Source organism: Semicossyphus pulcher, unplaced genomic scaffold (genome assembly GCF_022749685.1).
Source record: "Semicossyphus pulcher isolate SPU_LCO1_2020_fin unplaced genomic scaffold, fSemPul1.0.p SCAF_14, whole genome shotgun sequence".
In the NCBI taxonomy this organism is placed as follows: domain Eukaryota; kingdom Metazoa; phylum Chordata; class Actinopteri; order Labriformes; family Labridae; genus Semicossyphus; species Semicossyphus pulcher.
In genome coordinates this window covers 12,578,016-12,597,634 of record NW_027211648.1, presented here as the reverse complement: position 1 = coordinate 12,597,634, position 19,619 = coordinate 12,578,016, and the positions used below count along the sequence as shown (strand labels likewise).

Below are 19,619 nucleotides of genomic sequence, written 5' to 3'. Positions count from 1 at the left end.
TACAAATTCCGCCCGTCTCCGTCCGAGCAGCGCTCGAACAGCGTTCCAAATTTGTCGCCGGCGAGTTTGATTAACAGACTGAATGAGTTATAGATACAATAAAGACCTAACCACTGTAACATCTTCACTGTCTCCGGCGCGTTTGTGACGTCAGACGGTGACGCAGCAGAAAAGACACAGACAGGAGTATACTTCACTGGCAATGGGAAAAGAGACAATCTGCATTTATTAGCAAGTCTTCCCAGGTCTGAAAAACCTGCGTCAACACGCTAATTTCAGTGAGAAAACGGCATACAGTATGTGTAAGCCTACTGTACCCTGCACAAGAGAGACTTAATCTTGTCAGCTCTGGTTTTGCTCCAACATTGGAGAACATCAAACCACGGTGATTGGCATGAAAAAGCAGCCACGGGGCATAATAACCACAAGGAGACAATGTCTTGCCAGTTTACACTAAGGCTAAGAACAATATTAATGTCGAGCTTATTCCTTCACTATACACTACATAATGAATACTAATAATTATACTATAATTCACTCTAAAGTGAGAAGGAAATGGAGGTTTGGGACACTTATCAGGCAACAAAAAAACTGATAATCTCCACATTTCAAAAGCTTATACCAGAACATTTTGCATGAAAATAACAATTACCAAATGAGTTGCAACATTTTCTGTCAACTGATTTATCAACTAATCCTTTAATAAAGAAACTACTGAAACAGACCCAGATAAACAGTAAACACAAACATCTTCTTCCACTGGGAAATCATATTAGAAATCCGGGTAAAGCAGAGTGCCATTAACAGAAGAGTATTTTTCATCTCCATGCCGACATTTTTAGAGGTAATGCAGGAGTTCATCACTTAAATGGCCTCTCTGCTCAGCCTCTATGGGATGGATTGAGTGATTTGAGTTCTCTAAGATGCTCTGAACTTTTACCATGGCTCTCTGATTGTGCAGAAATTGCAAGCATTAGGCTTTCTTTACAACAACCCGCCAGACCGATGCTTTCTGCCTTTACACGGTTACGTGTACTTCTCCACATATACAGAACAATTAAATGCTGTCGAAGGGGAGAGGTTAGTGCAGTTCTTTGCTAACAAACTAACAAGCTGTTTGAAGGCCCGGGTAGAGCAACATTCAAACAAATATATTTGTATTGTGTTCTTTGACGTGTGTGTGCTTCTGTATGATGCCAACAGGACTCTGTGTGTCGCATTGTTGTTGCTAAGCAGGAGTGAGCTGCACCCTTGGTACTTGCAATTCTGAGGTCTTATTGTTGTGGTAGCCCAGCCCTGATGTTCAGAGTAAAAGGCCATTTTGTTAGCGCTCCATTATTCTGTCTGATTGGCTGCTTGTTAGCCGTTTTCTGTGGGTGGATTTCATTTTTTCCGAGAAACAACTGAAACACGCGTCCAGCTGTTTTAATGCCTTTTTCAGTCAGCACTGAGGCTGCATTATTAAGGATGAGGTGTAGGCTGAGCAAGTTTACAGAAAAGGGCACTTTCAATGACCAAGATTCCTGTGTATCCCTGTAAAAGTAACTGCAGAACTTTTTCTGTGCTGTCCACAAACTCTGATTAGCTCAGTTGACTTGAAAAGAAGCCATTTTCCGGAGTGACACAAGATCTATTTGAAATGCACGACAAAATTTGAGATGTGGTTGGCGATGCGGAGGTTTGGAACCCGGCTAAGTTCAGCCTCCCTGTGCAAAGCATTATCTATGGATCACAGCACGTCTCCGCTGAGTGCTCTTTATAGGTAATCAATAGGCGAGCTGGCTCATGATGGCTCTCACTCATTACAACTCTTTAATAAAAGCCCACCCTGCGGTGACTGCTGCTCTGGGTAGCATAATCACACGCACAGCCATATGGGAAAACCAAATCTCTGTTTACACACACACAGGAGAAACGCAAACTGACAAACACGGAGTGAGCACAGCTTCATTTGTTAGCAGGCAGCACAATCCAAATCTATACAGCTGTTGCAACAACATTACTCATTTATATCCCTTACCTACTCTGAGACGAGCTGCTGGAGAGGACTTTTGAAGCATCTCTGGCTCAATCAATTTGCAAATCAGCTTTTTAAAGGGATGAAAATATCAGGAGGTTCTCCACTAAAGGTGACACACACTTTTAATCCTCCTGTAAATGTTCTGCAGTTTGTGGTTATTAGCAATCTTACTTTGAGATCTCGTTTTTCCTCTCTAATTTTCTCCTGAAGTTCGAGGTGTGTATCCTCGTAGCTGCTTCCAAAACTCTCCAAAAGCAGCTGTTAACTTCATCTTTCAACACATTTGGAATCAGGCGATGAAAGCCTTCTTTTCGCTGTTTTCCAGCGGGGGTTGGAGACGCCTCACGCAAGAATACGGGGTCATTTCATCATACGCGCAGGGGTGAGGGGGGTACAGATGTTGTGCTGCACGGGTCAGCTTTCCACGAACCACACACCAGCTTGCCGTCATATGTCAGGGGAAAACAGAGACATAAATAGAGAAGGGAGCAAGGAGCCCTACTTCAACTGTCACATTCCGCACTACTCAACAAGCTCTGAAGTTTTAAGCCCAGCTTAAATTACACCGTAGCACCTGCTTCAATGTGGCCATGGAACAAACCAACACACACAAACCGCACCCGACAAAAAAAACATCTAATATGATTTAAGCTTTAGTCTAACAAGTACTGAAGCCGATTATTATCGGATTCAGGAATGTGACATAAGATCTACATCGACTTGAAACGCTTACATCTTTGCAAAGATTAAACACTGGAAGACAAGAACATTGTACAGACACCACAGACAGTGTGTGGTTATGATTAAGCATCCTTAAGGTGCCACTATCTCAGTGGAGGATGACCTTTCTCTGCCCAGAATAGCAGGCCTGTGGGGAACAAAAGCTGTGATGACAAACACACAGGGGAGACTGTGACCCCGCAGGGAGCGACGCACATGCTCAGAACAAAAGCTCAGACTCTGAGCTTGAATACTTGTGTACACCAACATATTAGACATGTGCTTTATACAGTGTATTGAAGCTATTTCTCTAAAACATTAACATTTTTATGACTAAATAAGCAACAATCAACAACTAATTTCGAAAAAGTCTGTTATTCAATTTTAAAGACATAGCATTTTTCAGGAATGCTTATATAGACTTTCTTTACAAGAGTGTTATGAGAAGGACGATACCACTCATGCTTATGCGCTGAGAAGCTAATGCTGAAGCCTATTAGCTTAGCTTATCAAAAAAATTAAGATTAAGATTAAAACATCTTATAATGTAGGGCTGCACCGATGCATCGGCGGACCATCGGAATCAGCCAATGTCGGCCGTGTTGACAGACATTGGCCCATCGGCAAATAAGGTGGCATGCGCCGGTGGCAGTAGCCGATGTTTCTATCATTGAACTGCTTTAATTGGGCAGTAAATTATTTATGTTTTCAGAAAGATTTTTGTTAGGCTATGTAAGCACTGAAAAATGGTTGCAGTATGACCAGGTGATTCTAAAACAGGCTAAAGAGGGTTTTCAGGTTATTTATGAAAAAAGATTCATTTAAAAAAAAAAAGGAGTAATTGGGAATTTGAAAGATTCAATTCATGCTTTTTAAAGAGTGTGATGAAGGCCTGAATACATTTATTATTTTAGAATTAAAGTTAATTTTGGCCCCTTATCCAGACGAGGGCATTAATAATTACAAAAATTGCAGTTGTTGAAACAAACACGGGCAAAATTGTTCTTTTTAACATCAGTATCCGCCCTGATTTTGTCAATCGGTGCATCCCTAATAGAAAGGGCTGCAGGGTGCTGCAGTGGTTAGCGCTGCCGCCTCACAGCTAGAAGGTTCCAAGTTCCCTCCCCTCTCCCTGTGCATGCGTGGGTTCCCTCTGGGTACTCCAGCTTCCTCCCACAGTCCAAAGACATGCTCGTTAGGCTCATTGGTGACTCTGAATTGCCCGTAGGTGTGAGCGTGAAAGTTTGTCTGCCTCTGCGTGTCAGCCCTGTGATTGACTGGCAATCAGTCCAGGGTGTAACCCCGCCTCTCGCCCAATGACAGCTGGGATAGGCTCCAGCTCCCCTGCGACCCTGTACAGGATAAGCGGTATAGATAATGGATGGATGGACAGTTTCGTAGAAGTGTAAAAATCAGACATTGTGGGTGTACGTGAGGTGAAATGCCTGATTTTGTCTTGGCTCTGTGCAGTTACCCTGTAGTCTTGTTGTCACCATGAAGTTACCAGGCAACCAGTGGAGAGTCCAGAACAAGCCAAACCAGCGAGAAGCAAAAGCTAAACAAAAGCGGCAAAGAAATTGGTTGAGAAGATTAGCTTTATTTCAAGCCTTTAATCCTACTGGAATACATCCTCACACTCACCACCAACCTACATATCATCCTGAGTGACAAGCCCATCGACCGCAACAGAACTCTGATACACAGACAACATTCAAAGAGAGAGTGTCTCATATGTCAGCCTGTGTTCCTTTCAGAGAGAAACAGCTGGAAAAAGATGTTGCTGTGTTTGTCTGCATCCTGAGGGTGTCTGAGTACTATTGTTCCTATTATAAAAGATAAAGAGAAAAGAGGAGTCTGTTATCGAAGCGTCGTGATCCACAAATTCTGGGACAGATTTTACTCCGGACAGTGGCTGGCTATCATTGCAGCTCTCTTCCAAGCACAGAGCTGAGGTTTCAGCATGTTTGACAAGGCCTCTCAGGGGAGCAGGAGCCTAAATGTTTCAGGTGCTCATCGCCTCGTTCCTTTTTCCCTGTTGCCTCCGTGCAAAAAGACAGAGATAGCACAGCAGGACAGGAGCGTGTGAGGGAGAGATGAGGTGAGACAGTGAGTGAAAGCCCATAGGGGAGCCGGGGATATGGGCCTCTTCGATGACGCCGTCTAAATATTTGATGGGTGGAGGCGATGGAGAGGAGCTGAGGTGAGAGGAGGAGAATCAAGGGTGCTTCTCCTTCGGGAGTGTGTAAAGTGTCCCAGGTGCTCAGGGGTCAGGGCGGTACAAGGGTTGCCACGGTTTGCCAGGTGAATTATTCATCTCCCTGAGGTCAACACGAGAACAGCATTATGGGTGGATCGCAGAAGAGAACAAAGAGGCCGAGGCTTTTAGCACAAGAACTGAAACCATGCATGGCTTCAGTTTTTAAGGAGAAAATAAAAAGATAATGGGAGGAGTGGAAGCGAACAGGGATGGTGAGTCATAGTTGGAACCAATCTTGGTTTATAAGGTTAATTATGTGGCTTCTGTTGCAGGATGTAGCATGAAGGGTCGGCCTTGTGGCGTTATCAACAACAGAGAGATAACAAGTAAGGACTGGAAACGCCCGTTGTGTATAGACCACCAGGGAAGGCCTTAAAGAGGGGTATTATGCTGTTTCACCTTTTAAGACATGTAATTATACAGAGTTGGATGTCCAGACTAAACGTGGGTGAAGTTTCAGATCTGTTGGTTAAAGTATGTTGGAGTAATGCCCTGGCTTCTCAGCTCAGTCTGCAGGCGGATGTGAACGCCAGGTTTCACACAGTTTTTTCAGCAGGCTGCAGAGGGGCGGGGTTTCTTAAAGGGACAGAGCTCACTGAGTTGTTTCAGGGAAAAACGAGAGAAAAATTCGCATTTTTTTTAACTGTAAATGATGCTAAGCTACTCCACAGGTATCACAGAGTGAAATATGAAGCTTGAGATTAGGATAACACCCTCCCCTTAAACGTTCGTGACCAGACAGTGCTTTGTTTATCCTGCACATTTGTTGCTTATGCTGAACATTTGTTTTCCTGTTATGATCCATGATATAGAAGTTTATATTTTTGTTGGAAACAGACAAGGACAAAGAAACATCTGCATTTTTATGAAAAAGGACCTGCTACATGTTTACCAATCAGCTTTGACAGTGTTTTTATACAGCTCGCATACTGAACTTGTTTATTTCCACATTTGAAAAATGGCTGTTGATACTTCCAATGAGGTTGTTTGGTACGGATTGTGAGAGAACCGTGATTACTTTTGCTCTTTCCACTTTTTTTTATAATCAATTACAAATGTCTTTGAAACACATGCCACGCTGTAGTCTTGCACACATAACAGTTGTGTTGCGAGTTTCATTCCTGCTGTAGCATGTTATGTATGAAGTTTTGAGGTCAACAGCAACATGAGAGCCTTCGAGAAATGCCAAGCAACAACCTATAGAATATGATCTTGAGTAGATCATAGCGGGGACACTCCACATTCCACATGCTGGTGTGAAGCAGACGTTCATATTCCCTCTATTTACTCTGGGCATGGCAATGTGTGTGTGTGTGTGTGTGACGGTGTGTACCCCTGAATGTGTGCCTGTGACAGAACAGATCCTGAGAGTAAATAAGACAGTACTGTGGGAATTTTCTCAATGTTTGCTCAGCAATGACTGTGTGCCCTACTACTACTACACACACACACAGTTGTCTTCCATGCCTGGGCGACTGCTGTGCTACCATTATTATTTACAGATGAAGCGGCGATGAATTAATTATGCAAACAATGTACAATGTGCATTCTAAATTATAATACTGGGCATTGCCGGAAGTCCATTTAAATATTAATCTTTTCTTTATTAAATGAATTTAACGCTTTGCAATGTTGCAGCACTGAACGCTTGAAGCCAATTCTTTGCAGATAAAAATTGCAAGTGACTTCATTAATTTCCAAACACAGTCCGCAGGCAGTTTGCATTCAAACATATTCTTAAGCTGCGTTTGTTTGTTTTGGGTGTTTGCGGAGAATATAGTAGAACGAAGGTGTGACCTGCCTACATTTCGGAGATTTGTGTGGCTTGTCATTCAGCTATTCAACGCTAACTTTTGCAGCTAACATCAAAAGTTCATCTTCTGTTTAAATAAATGTGTCCATATATCTGAGGCATGAAGGTTTGCGATTTTAGATCTCAGTGTGATTTTAATGTCCATATATAGAATTTAAAACTTCTATTATTTGGGACGTTATAACAAACAACACACCCCTCCTACTTTTGCCACACTTGGTTCAGCCCTCTGCTAGCGAAAAAGTAACGAGACAGCAGGAGGAGAGAGTACAGGTGGGGCAACATGCTTCTTATTAAACATTATAAATGTGAGTTTTGTTACTTTCATGTCATCAACCATTTCCTACCATGCTCAAAAGTGTGTTTAATCTGCACGAGCCGAAACAAAAGCACTCTTTGACACATTCCGCTCACAGATGAGAAGCTAGCCAGTTTCAAAAGTAGCATCATGACGTGTTTCAGTTCATTTGCTTAACATCGCACGTCCTGTGATGTGACTATTGCACATGCAAACATCGCAATTGCAATTGTTAAACGATATGTGTTACAGCTCTACCTTGCTAGTTTCTCTGTGGATATTGTGCATCATCAGAAAGCATGTAGAATGTCCAGTGTAATCTGTAAAATAAGTGTTCCTAGTTTGTTAACAAGTGGGAAAATGTCCTCGATACGACATCCCTAGAGAAGTTAGGGGAGATCTGTTTGGGATGTTCAGTTGTGTTGTTCTGGTCTCTGAGGATCTCTGCTGGACTGTCTGGTAAAACATGGACGCTTTAGTTCTCTATGACCCCGATGTTTCTCCTTCTAGTGGGTGGTCGGACGTAATAAAAGTAACATCTGGTTCAGTGGATTGGCTTTCATTTGAAACGTACATGCCAAAGCAGAAACAGCCACACGCAGACTTAATGAGCCCGGACGAGATGCGATGGACGTGGTGTTATTTCACTGGTTAATTAAGTTACAAAACTGATTGTATAAGAATAGCAACAAATAAAAACAGAATTCAGTGTAATACTCATGTGGCTGAATATGCCCACGCATGCTTTTAGGCAATGTTGCAGGGTCAACATAACCCCTTATTCCCTTAATTATTTTGCTCTGTATTTCCGCTTAGAAACACAAAGCACTGCATGTGGCTCGTGTGGATATGTATGATTAGCCTGTACGTCTCACACACGTCCTCTATTGTACGTAAAACATGACGACCACATCTAATCAATATTTTAAATGAATTCTGCTTACTGTTGTTACATTTTGTCTTTGTTCCCTTTAATTGAAAAGTGCTGGTTTGGGCTTAAAGAGTAATGTGAAAATTGTGACTTTAAAAAGCACCCATTAACTTGAGTTTAATTGCAGCAATCATTCTGTGAGAGTTTTTATCAGTCTGATTTGTCAAATAATGGATTTCACATTTGCTGGATATATAGTGTTGTGTACTTATATTTTGTTATGGCCAGGGGAATATGAGCCATGGAGCCAGATGGAAACATCAGGGACGGGAGCCAGCGAACAGACTGTTGTCTGGACGTGGGACAAGACTTGGCTGAGGACAACCTTATGGGGATTTGTGTGAGTTTGGGGGGGGAGGATGTTGTGAGGGGGGTGGTTCTTGAGAAACTGCGTGCGTTAGAATGTTAGAATGGGGCTCGATTACATCCATTAGCGATGGTGAGGATTGTGACTGCTGCATGCTGACATGCCTGTGTGAGAATGGAGGAGATAAGGTTACCCCTGTTAGGGAACGTGCTGGGGAGGGGCAGTGATGTGGCGTGGGTCTCTGAAGCCACAGACAGGCAGGAGGCAGACCCCTTAAATGACAGGTGTGAGGAAATTTGATCTAGAAATGTATCTGTATATCAAGAGAGTTTAAGATTATTGTTATCTTCAGTGTACTTTCATTTTTGCAAACATCTGACAGGCAGAGGGAAGCAGGATTGTATCCTCATGTCACTGGTGATAAAGATCTATTTTCTTTTCATTGTTTATCATGTGTGTGCCTAAAACAACAAGTTAGGGAGACTGTAGAAGCGCTATTCATTTGTTTTGCGAAATAGTGCCTGTTTTCACTTTCAATCTGCGGGCCCGTTCGTGAAGGTGTGTCGGTTTATGAAAGCTGACAGGCAACCTGGCGCAGGGTGCGAATGCTGATCCAAAGCGGCCTGGACAAATGTCTGCACACACACCAGCATTCTGTCGCCGGGCGCCCGCGGAGATGTCAAACACAATGATGTGGTGAGAGGCTGCAGAGGGCTCCCTGTTCGCTGCGAGGGAAGTCGTGACACACACAAAGGCAGACGCGAGGACGGAGATTCAGACACAGGGATGCAGATGAAATCGCATCAAAAAGCGGCACGCTCATTGGCTGACTTCACCACACACGCTGAATGAAATAACAGCAAAGTAAAGTTCAGACTGGAACAATCACCTGTCTTTAGCGAACACAGCCAACGCTCGCACTATTCATCTCACTCTATTGTCTAATTTCGACAACTCGATAATTGTGTTGCACATGTCAGGCCCCCGGAGCCCGGACAATCCCGCGAATCGTTTCAAAGTGCCCCAAATTCATTAATTACAGAGTGTGTTAATCTCATTGAGACGGGAAAGAATGGAGAGAAGAAAAGGACGCTCATAACTCATCCAATTAGGTAATTGAGTGCTTCTTGGATTAGAAGGAAAGAAGAAGAAGCCCCGCTGAGGTTGAGGACTTCTGCTTCCACATTAAGAGTATGTTCATCTGCAGATTACAAGTAAGGACGCGCTAAACCCAATCTCATCCATCTGAAAGCTCATCTTTCACTTAGAGGCTTTCACTAACTTTTTATCCCAAGTCTACCCACACATTCCCAAGGCTTAGGCTTTGGTATTAAGTACACAACTAAGCTAGGATAACTAGCCCTTAAAGGTGATCGTGCTTGTATTTGTCTTAGCTGAGCACCCGGAGCTACCTGTTCTCATAGATTTCACAATAACACAACACTCTCTAAGATTTAAGTGTAATAATAAACTTGGATGGTTCACAAAAAGGCTGTCACAGTACCGCCAAGGACACTGCTGAGAGCCACAGCCAGACTGATTGTAGTCTGTCCGTTTGTTGAGTGACGTCCATGCCAGATGAGAAGACATGCAAAAGGTTATTAAGAAGTGATATTTCAGACCAGTAGCAGTGACTTGGAAGGAGGTTGTAAGGCCGTGCGGGTTCTGCTGGCCCGCCTCTGCACACTGCAGCAATCAAAGTGCTACTCTGTTTAAGTTGCAAACTGCCTGTGCAAAGAAGCCAAATTCGATTTAATTGTAAGCATACTGCCAGCCGCAGGGCTCGGTGCCATTTAAAGAGTGGATCCCGTAATTCCCCTAAGTGCTGCACATTGCAAAAAGCACTATGTACAAATTAATGAACAAATCAACACACACACAGCCAAGTTATAACTGAAGCACTCCTCTCAAGCAATTAGGAAAAGTACATCATCAAAGCAGATGGAACAATGGAGGCACAAATATGTTCCAGCTGGAAATAGGAGGAGTGAAACATGACCATCACAGTCTGCAAAGTAAAAGTTTGAGAGGGTCAATCATAGACCAAGAGTATGATGTGTATATCTGTTGAGTGTGTGTGTGTTTTGCTTGAGCGCTCTGCCTGTCTGCCTGCAAAGCAGCCCAGATTATGCATGAAACGGGCTGCTTATCAGCTGACCTTTAAATTGAAGCCGCAGAGCGGCTGCAGGCCCAGGGGCTGACGCTCGCACCTGATTGGCTGCTCGGCCTCAGACCTGCTGACAATAGAAATTAACAGAGCCAGGTGGGCATATCCTCAGGCGGCTGAGGTATAGGAGTGGAGGGAGATAGGGGGGAGATGGGGACTGCATTAATATAAAATATATTTCCTCTATTTTCCTCAACTGTCTTTTCTTAAGCTTCAGAAGAGAAGGAAAAAGTCATTATGTGCTGTGAAGCATGCTAACGGTGGAGCAGGTAAGAACAGACGAGCTCAGTATTACCTGGATTTCATCTCCTCACTCACTCATGCTATCTTTCCTTCCATCTCTCTCTTGTCTGTCTGTTTCTCCCACTTTCTCTGTATTTTAATGGCGGAGGGGTCTTGGCAGCCTGTGATTGCTTGATAGATAGATATCTCCTGCTGGAGAGGGGCGCATGGAAGAGGAGCCAGGGGTGCTGGGGATGAGGTGTGTGTTCTGTCGTCTGTGGGGACAAGGAGTTCTGTGTGTCGGTGGAGGATGATGGATTACAAGGGGGCCAGGGGTTTATGCACACGTGTGTGTGTGTGTGTGGCTGACTATGTGTCGCTATGTAAACAGTGGAAGCATGACAGTGAATTAATTTCTCACAACGGCAGCTGGAAAAGGTCATTAAATAAAACAAATGTTTGTGAATGGGAATCCCCAGGAATTAGCCTCCACCATACTCATAGCAGTGCTCTGGCAGGAAATGGAAGCATTATGTTGTATTGTGGACAATAGCACAGGTGTTGGAGTAAACAGTACGCTTGGCCTTCTGTCAGATTAAAATGAGTAGGTCATGAGGTTTTACACGTGACAGTTACATTGACTTTCCTTGCCTCCTTGTCCTCGATCAGGGAGCGTAAGGGGTTATGAGGTCAGCCTGTTTATTTCTATTCCAACCATCAGCGTTGGCTGTAACTGATCCTTTGTATTCATAAAGACGTTCAACATGTGCTGTGAGCGTGTGTGTATATGTGTGTGTCATGTGATACACAGATAAAGCGGGCCTATGGGGGGAAGACAGAGTGGCCAGCCCAGCCACAGCACTGCATCTGTCACCAACACAAAAACCTCACCAGCCGCCCAGGAACACAAGACAGAGAGCCACTATCACCACTGTGTGTGTGTGTGTGCGTGCGTGTGTGTGTAGGCTCAGAAATGCACGTGGGTGAGACCTTATCATAGCTGGCCACATTCCTAGCAGGATGATAAAAGAGGCCAAATGAACCAGATCACTGCAGTGTGTGTGTGTGTGTGTGTGAGCAGTACAGTGTATGTATGAGTGTGTAAATGCGTATGTGTGTGTGAGAGAGAGAGTGTTTGTCAGTGATGAATAGGGGTTTAAGGACCTACACCCTACAGATAAGCGGAGAAAATCATCAGGACCACAGTCATCAACAACAAAAATGCTACAACGCAGGCTTAAAAAAAAGCCCAGAAAAGCTCTCCAGGCAAAAACCTGCTCCTGTCAGACACAATGTACAGCCATGTATACACTTCTGCTGCCATAAAAACATTCCCTTATGTAGTACTTGGGCATCAATGCTTCACTTGTGTAATGAAAAAGCGAAGCTACATGAAAAAGGTACCAAATGTGTTTATCAGTGCAAGCTATTCTTAGCATGCACTTGTCACTGGGAGGCGTATCCGGTTAAAGTAACACCTCTGTCTAACATACAGCGAGCAAAAGAACAATAAGCAAAGCAGCATGAATAATTGTGAAGATATACTGTGAGCGATGCTGCGCTTACAGGGATGGATGAGATTGTCTGTTTGATGTTGCTTGATGTTTCTTCTTCTGCAAATTAAATAAAAGCACATGAAACTTTGCAGAAACAGAACAATTGTGAGTGGTATTAAATTGGTAGTAATTGGAAGTAAACAAGCTACACATCAATGACTGTATATATAGATGGACAACGCGTCTCCATCTGCTGTCATTGTACGAAAGTGATGCCAAAACAGCCCCTGTGACGGGTGCTGGCGTCTTGCGATGGTGACGTCATTCGGAGCCAGAACTGCGCAGTAGAGATCGACGGGTGGAGCCGCTGTAGCCGCTTCCGCTAACCAAAACACACACATAACTTTAAAAATAAAAAATAAAACAGCGAAGATCCCACACGTCGGTGTGTTTAACAGCAGAACAGCTTCTTGTGTTGGTCTGAAGCAGATGTCACAGATATGGAAACTTCAATGACTGCAGTGATTGTTTTAGTTACCTTTCCTCTCGCCGTTCCTCCTCTACTCTGCTAATCCGGAACAGATCGGCTGCAGGAGCCGTATTCCCTTAAATGTTTCTCAACACAAAAAGAAGAAAATCCCCGAAGCACTTCTTCTATTCTCTCTGTTCTCTTCTTGGCTGGTTCCTGTGTACCAGCGGAAGGTAAACACAGCTGTGTCAGTGCGCATGCATAGCTAGCTAACTCAACGAGCGAGATGGCAGAGAGGACAGCGTTTACTTCATGGTAATATTGCCATATATTTTTGGGTGATAGTGACGAGAACAACATTGTGGTGAAATGTACGTTGTGTCTGGAGGATAAGTGTTTGTCAACTGCGAAGATTTCAGACTTCTGAAGTAGCATCTGGAGCGACTATATGCAGCTCTGCAACAAGAGCCCGTGTTGTATGCCTCTGCCCAGTTCACTGTCAGATTGTTAGCATAAAAAAGAGCTGTAATGGTTATATTGCGTCTGCAGAGTTACAGATTATGGGCCGTAAACGAGGCTATGACAAGACAGTAGAGTCAATACATTCAAAGGTAGACGTACAGTAGGCTACACGCCGTCCTAACAATATAACCGACATGTGTAATGAGTCGCAAAGGGGTCATTTTGAACGCAAAAGTAATATAAAGAGTTAATTTTCTCAGGCGGTAACGCAGTAACGTAACGAGAACACTGGTCATGTCGTCCATCTTTTTATACAGTCTAAGTCCCTAACATACAGTGAGCGAGCGAACAATAGGGGAAGAAGTGTGAAGATATACTGTAAAAGATGCTGCGGTTATACAAGGGGTAGGGATGCATGATATTATCTGCACGTTACTGGTATTGGCCGATATTGGCTTAAAAATGAACTATCTAATATCGGCCAACACGCCGATATCCGCCGATATCCGCCGATATAATTAACCGATAAAATAATTGGCTGCTGCATACTTGATTAAATGCCCGACCTCGGCGCAATGTCCCCGGCGCGAAGAAGACCTGCGCGGCGCAGCGTGATGACGTCACGTGTGTCTACCTGCAGCATGAGAGAGTTAGAAGCCAAAATGTCCGTGGTGTGGAAGTTTTTCAAAGTGTCCGAAATAGATAGCAAAACTGCTATTTGCAATGACTGCTCAGCTTCGGTGATGCGAGGAGGAGCCGAGGCAAAGTCTTTCAACACCACAAACTTGATTAACCATCTCAAGATCCTTCACCCCGACCATTGTAACAAATGTGATAAGAGTATCACCATTATACTGCACGCTAATTCCAATACAGAAGAGAGTTGATGATCTCTGCAATTAGGTGTGCGGGAAAAAAATATCGGTATCGGTAATCGGCTAAATGAGTTGTCAAATATCGGCATATCGGATATCTTCAAAAAATCAAAATGCGTGCATCCCTAACAAGGGGATAGGATTGTCTCTTCGGTGTTGCTTGATATTTCTCCTTCTGCAAACATGAAACTTTGTAGAAACAGATCCATGGTGATCTCCCGGCCTGTTTGCTGACACACAGACCAGGACAAACTGAAACTATCTGAAGTTTAAGTCGATCTACAAAGAAACTTTTAAAAGGCTGGAATTACAGGCCTGTATTAGGTCTATAATGATACTGCAAATTCCTCAGCTTAAAATGTGTTTACATCATTATGGTTCACTTTATGTAATGTAGCATTTTAACATAAATAGCAGGATGTGACTGATATTGGAAACATCATTTTATACTGACGAAGAAAAGAATGTTCCTTCCTCTGTTTCTCTCTCCCTCGGATGACGTACAGTAGATGAGTTCCCTTCCTTCAAGCTGAGAAGAGGAATTTGCTGGATGAGGGAGCACATCTCTCCTTCATAAGGAACGTTGTTGCATTTCATTAGGGATAAGATTCATCACAGCAAGCAAACAAGAGAGCCGTGCAAATCGCATTGGAGGAATTCCTACACTATCCTCGACATTGTCTCTCTCTCTCGCTCTCTCTTACACACACACACACACACAGCTGATACGCAAAAGGCACAAAGCAAACAAAAGCTGAGAGAGCTGATTCAGGAGACAAAGGGGTACATCAAGGACGGTGATACTATGTGATTGCTCATTATTGCGCGCTTCAAAATTAAGCATTACTGTGTCAGTGCTGAGAATGGCATCCGGCTGCCTGGAGTTAAACAGGCAGATTTTTTTTTCTCTCAGTGAACAATCGGAGCCGTTCCTTCTTCAGAGGCCGGGATCTCAGAGAAGCTGAGCATGTGGGTCGTGAGCGAGCTCTCCTGGTCAGAGGTCCAGTGCTCTGTCTGAGTGAGAGAACACCCGAGGGTCCATTTTAGAGATGGCTGTTAAGTTCAAGCTCTGACCCTGGAAAAATGGCTCAGATAAGGCCTGTATGCGGACCAATTTAACAGGTCACAACCCTGTCTGAGAATGGGAGCGACACAGCGGGAGTGTGTGAACACAGCCTAGGGGATCTGTCCCATGATGAGATGTTGGTGATATCTCAGTGTAGCCCCGAAACCCCGGCTGTCAGCCTATTGATTCACAGCTCCAACAACTGGGCAGACAGAGTCAGGGCGTGTAGCCTCAGCTGGGACAGCGTGCGATTATATATATGTCGTGAATGTGCCGGTTTGTGAGCATGTAGCAGCCGTCTAGTAGACCGGTCCGTGCCAGAGGCTGTGAACAAGGAGAGACACAGACAGAAAAGCAGCTGCATGTGGGACACAACGGATCCATTCATGACAGATGTACACAAACGCAGGCGCACATATTTGGCACATGCCGGACAGTGGCCTGCTTGTGACTCAGGAGATAAGAGGGATGCCATGCGAGCTCTGAGAGTTACAGTGTGGGAGAGCCAAAGGGAGATGTTACCACACACTACGAGGCAGCCCTCTGTGTCTTCTACTGTATTAAACACAATGATCGTGCCTGTCTGCTGCAGGCTGCACGCTGGCTCCGGTTGAGACGGCCGACTGAGCGTGGGATGGAGCTGGAGGTGAATGTAAGAGATATTAGATAATAGATGGACTTCAATAAAAGCTTTGATATTGATATAAACAAGGCGCATAAAACAGAGAGAGAGAGACAGAGTAGGAGAGAGAGAGAGGAAGAGCTAAAATATTCGCGTATTGGAGAGAAAGAACACAGAGTTCTGGTTCACACAGTGTTTTGTCCCCAGAAGAGAAGCTTTTATTCTCAGTATTTGAAGTAGTATCTTTATGTGTTAGCAGGGAGTGGGTGGTGCAGGACTTGGATTGACAGCTTATCTAACACCAAAGCTCCAGATGGAAACAGTAAGAAAATAATAACAGTTGGAATTATTATAATATCCGTCTAAGTTAATATATTGTATACTTAAGTTTTTGTATCATTCAGCCTCAACTTTAACCAAACTTTAGAGAGAGAGAAACTCCACTGAATGCCCGTAAAATGCTGAGCAGGAAGTACTGTCCTTGTTTAGCAGAGTGGCTCCAGTGCTTTGGCAGCTCTATGGACCCCTCTCTGGCCCAGACTGGTCTCTCTGGGAGAGGTCAATAGCGGGAACGTCTGCCAGGTGAGAGGTTGGCTCAGGTTTAATCGATGCTCGCCAGAGGAGGACAGGGAAGCAGGTAGACAGGCCGGCAAGGTAACTACCAGGCGGAGATAAAACTATTCCTGGTGGGGTTCACCGGCCAACTGCTGAGCGTGCGCCGTGGCGGAGGAACTCACGCTTCAAACCGGTTTAGGGGATTGATTTGACAGCTAATTTACAGAGGAGATTTGCATACGGCCATGTGCTAATAAGGCAGGCTTTTCTTTGCCATCCTTTGTCTTTCCTCACTATCTCTTTTCAGCTCCTTCCCTTTTTTTAGACCTCAGCAAATAGTAACAGATAATGTAAGCGAATTAAAGAGACAAGAGATTCAAATTGGATATTGATTAAGAGGCTAAAGCCTTGTGTTTTCTTCTGTTAAAGCCTGTGTTTAAATGATTGATTCACAATGTCACTCTCCACATCCTACCGACCGTGCGGGGAGCTGTGTTTGGGATTGGCTGTGCCTCTAAGCCTTCAATGGGCCCACATCATGTCACACCACGCTAAGTGCTTTGACACCGCCACACAAAGAGGCCTGCCTATCTGATGCCAATCTCCCCAGGTCCTGGTGTCACCCAGGTAGAGGCTTTCAGGGAGAGCAAGGACAAAGTCTCCTCAGCAGCCGCTGCACAATGCAGCCTGACTGACAGCAGAAAGGACAAAATGGAGCTGCTCTGTCAAGAGGATGTTTAAGTGGTGGGAGGAAGAGGGAGAAAAGGATTCAGGTACAGGCTCATTCAGAGGATCCACTGAGAAAATAATAGGAAGAAAACAGGATGCTTTCTGCCTGGAAGACTCTCAGTCACACAAAAAGAGACACTTGACATCTGCATAGGATTTTTCCAGAATGTAGCTCTGTGGAATTACAGCTTTAACACAGTGTACATACTCCTCATCGCTTCTTTTCACAGCCTTGTAAACTTTTGCTGTTGATACATTATTCTATTGCAAAAATGTTTGATAACACAAAAGGGACATGCTGACACAATGACTGCTCCAAAAAAGCGCAGCGACACGTCACGCCAACACACCATCTGCCCATGAATTCACACGCTTCGCGCGGCCGGGGACTCACTGTTCATGTTTTTGAAGATGTTGAGAATAGGGAGGATCTGCCTGTAGTACTGCACCAGAGCTTCTCCCACCATGTCTCCGCACATCACCAGATGCTGCAGGACTTTCAGGGTGGTGCAGATCACCTGGTGGTTCCTCGTGTTCAGGGCATCTGAAGGGGCAGGGGAGAGAGCAAAGGTCAGGAATCAGGTCAAACTAGATTTGCAGGTTGTTCAGACAGGTGGTTGTACAGTAAATGAGTGATTCTGACAACTTATATGGCACATACGAGCGTATTCAGTCGACACATACAGCCAAAATCCACATAAATGTGAACCTCCGCACACTACCTGTCCCTTGAAAGCATCTCCTTTATAGCCGTGCTTTGATTTAGACCTGCTTTTCTGCAATCAGTGATTTCAAATGCACTGGGGAAGCAGGAGTAAGTGAGAGCCAATCACTGGGCTATTTGGCCTACAGCTGCACTTAACTCCATTTCCCACTGATAGAGAGAACAAAAGGGAATGAAGGCGGGAGAGATGGAGGGCTACAGAGATCAAGAGAGACAAATTCAGAGAGAGACGGAAGGAAAAGAAGGGAAAAATAAAAGAAGAAAATGTCAGAAAGAGACATAAAGAGATGTGACAGGCAGAGGACGAAGGGTTGGAAAAGAACTGTGATTAGCGACTAAGACTGACAGATTTTTCTAGGTTTTTGAGCTTCTTTTATTTGTGCTCTTTTTTTGTGGGCTGCATGAGTCCTAGAAATTCCCTTTTGTTCAGACAGCATAACCCAAGTTAGGGAAAACAGACTTTAGCTATTTCTATTTAAGATTTGTAAAACTGTTATCTGATGCCGTCTTTCACTTTAGGAGGATATCGATGGCATCTCAAAGCCTATTTTTGCCAGCAAGCAGCCACAACTACATAAAAAACACACTTTCAATTTCAAAAGAAAATAGATACGCTGAAATATTGTGGATGAAAGAGAGGAGGCAGAAATGTTTTAGCAGGTGAGAGACAAAGGTAGAAAAAGAGACACAGCAGCTGTTGAGGAAAGCTAGCACTAATAACTGAAAAACTAAACACTAATACTTACAAGGCCCCCAGAGAGCCCATTCATCTGTTTCTGGTGAGTCTCAGTTTCACTGTAAATAGTAAGTTGCACAGAAATTACAACACCATGATGCAGATTTGTAAAAAGTTCAAATGCAGGCTTTGTCAGGTCTGTCCTCGAGAGGAGAAGGAAACTACTTTTTAAATGCTTGTTTGTTGAACGGAGGTCAGATCAATAATGTCTGGTGCATTGGAGGAAGTCGGGAAATCTAAATGCTGAACGGCTTTCGTGACACGCAGTCAAGGGAATTGTCAAGTTCAATCTTAGATGTAGAGCGGATTGTTAGCCGAACTTGCATCAGAAGTCTATTTATAGAGATTAATAAGAAGCTGAATCATTGTCCGATGATGCTGATGGGAGCCAGAATGTCATTACAGTGGATCACATTCTGCCTGCTTTTGCTCTCCGGACTGACAGTTTTTCCTGCTGATACGTGATTGGTCAATATTACTGGGACTACAAATGGAAACCAGAACACTTCCCATATTTAAAATCAACGCTCCTGCCGTATAGAGACTACCACAAGGGCAATAAAGGTTTTTCAAGCAACTTGGGACTTGGGAGGCTACTGACTTGGTTACGGCTGTACCACAGGCCTCCACCTCCAGGTGGACTATTAACATCATACACTGCAAGTATTACTACAGATTCACCAATCACACTTGTTTAGATACTCATTCCACTACCTCAACTTTGGGTGTCTACCTATTCCTAGAACAGATGTCTTTACCATATGTACTTTCTTACTACACGTAATTTATTGGAATCCTTATTTTAACTAACTTTAACTAACTACATTTTTACTGATACTTAAAACACAGATTATAAAAACACTGACTATGAAACTATTTTTTCACATTATGGCCAAAATCCTGATCTGCTGAATAGGACCAGTACCAGTGGTGAAACTCATCCAGAGCATTGGAACTGTGCATCCCTGTATTTATTCATTCATACTGTGTGTTACATGTGTTTTATAGCTAAACACTAATTTCTATCGTTATTCCCTGAGGACACCGGTGATGTGTAGTTTAACAAAGTAAAAGGTAACACTCAGATGTGCTGAATTTAATTGCTCTTTAAAAGAAAACTATCAAAATAAAACATCAGTGTTACAGTGTT

General features: G+C 43.8%; 1 protein-coding gene across 2 annotated transcripts in view; it reads right to left on the bottom strand.

The window, feature by feature from the left end:
• Positions 1–19,619, bottom strand: part of pacrg (PARK2 co-regulated) — a 134,972-nt gene that overhangs the window by 42,823 nt on the left and 72,530 nt on the right. For both annotated transcript variants that reach the window (XM_069662204.1, XM_069662203.1), the window contains one exon: positions 17,404–17,553. In XM_069662204.1, coding sequence (XP_069518305.1) covers positions 17,404–17,553 — 150 coding nt within the window. The remainder of the gene's footprint in view (positions 1–17,403; positions 17,554–19,619) is intronic.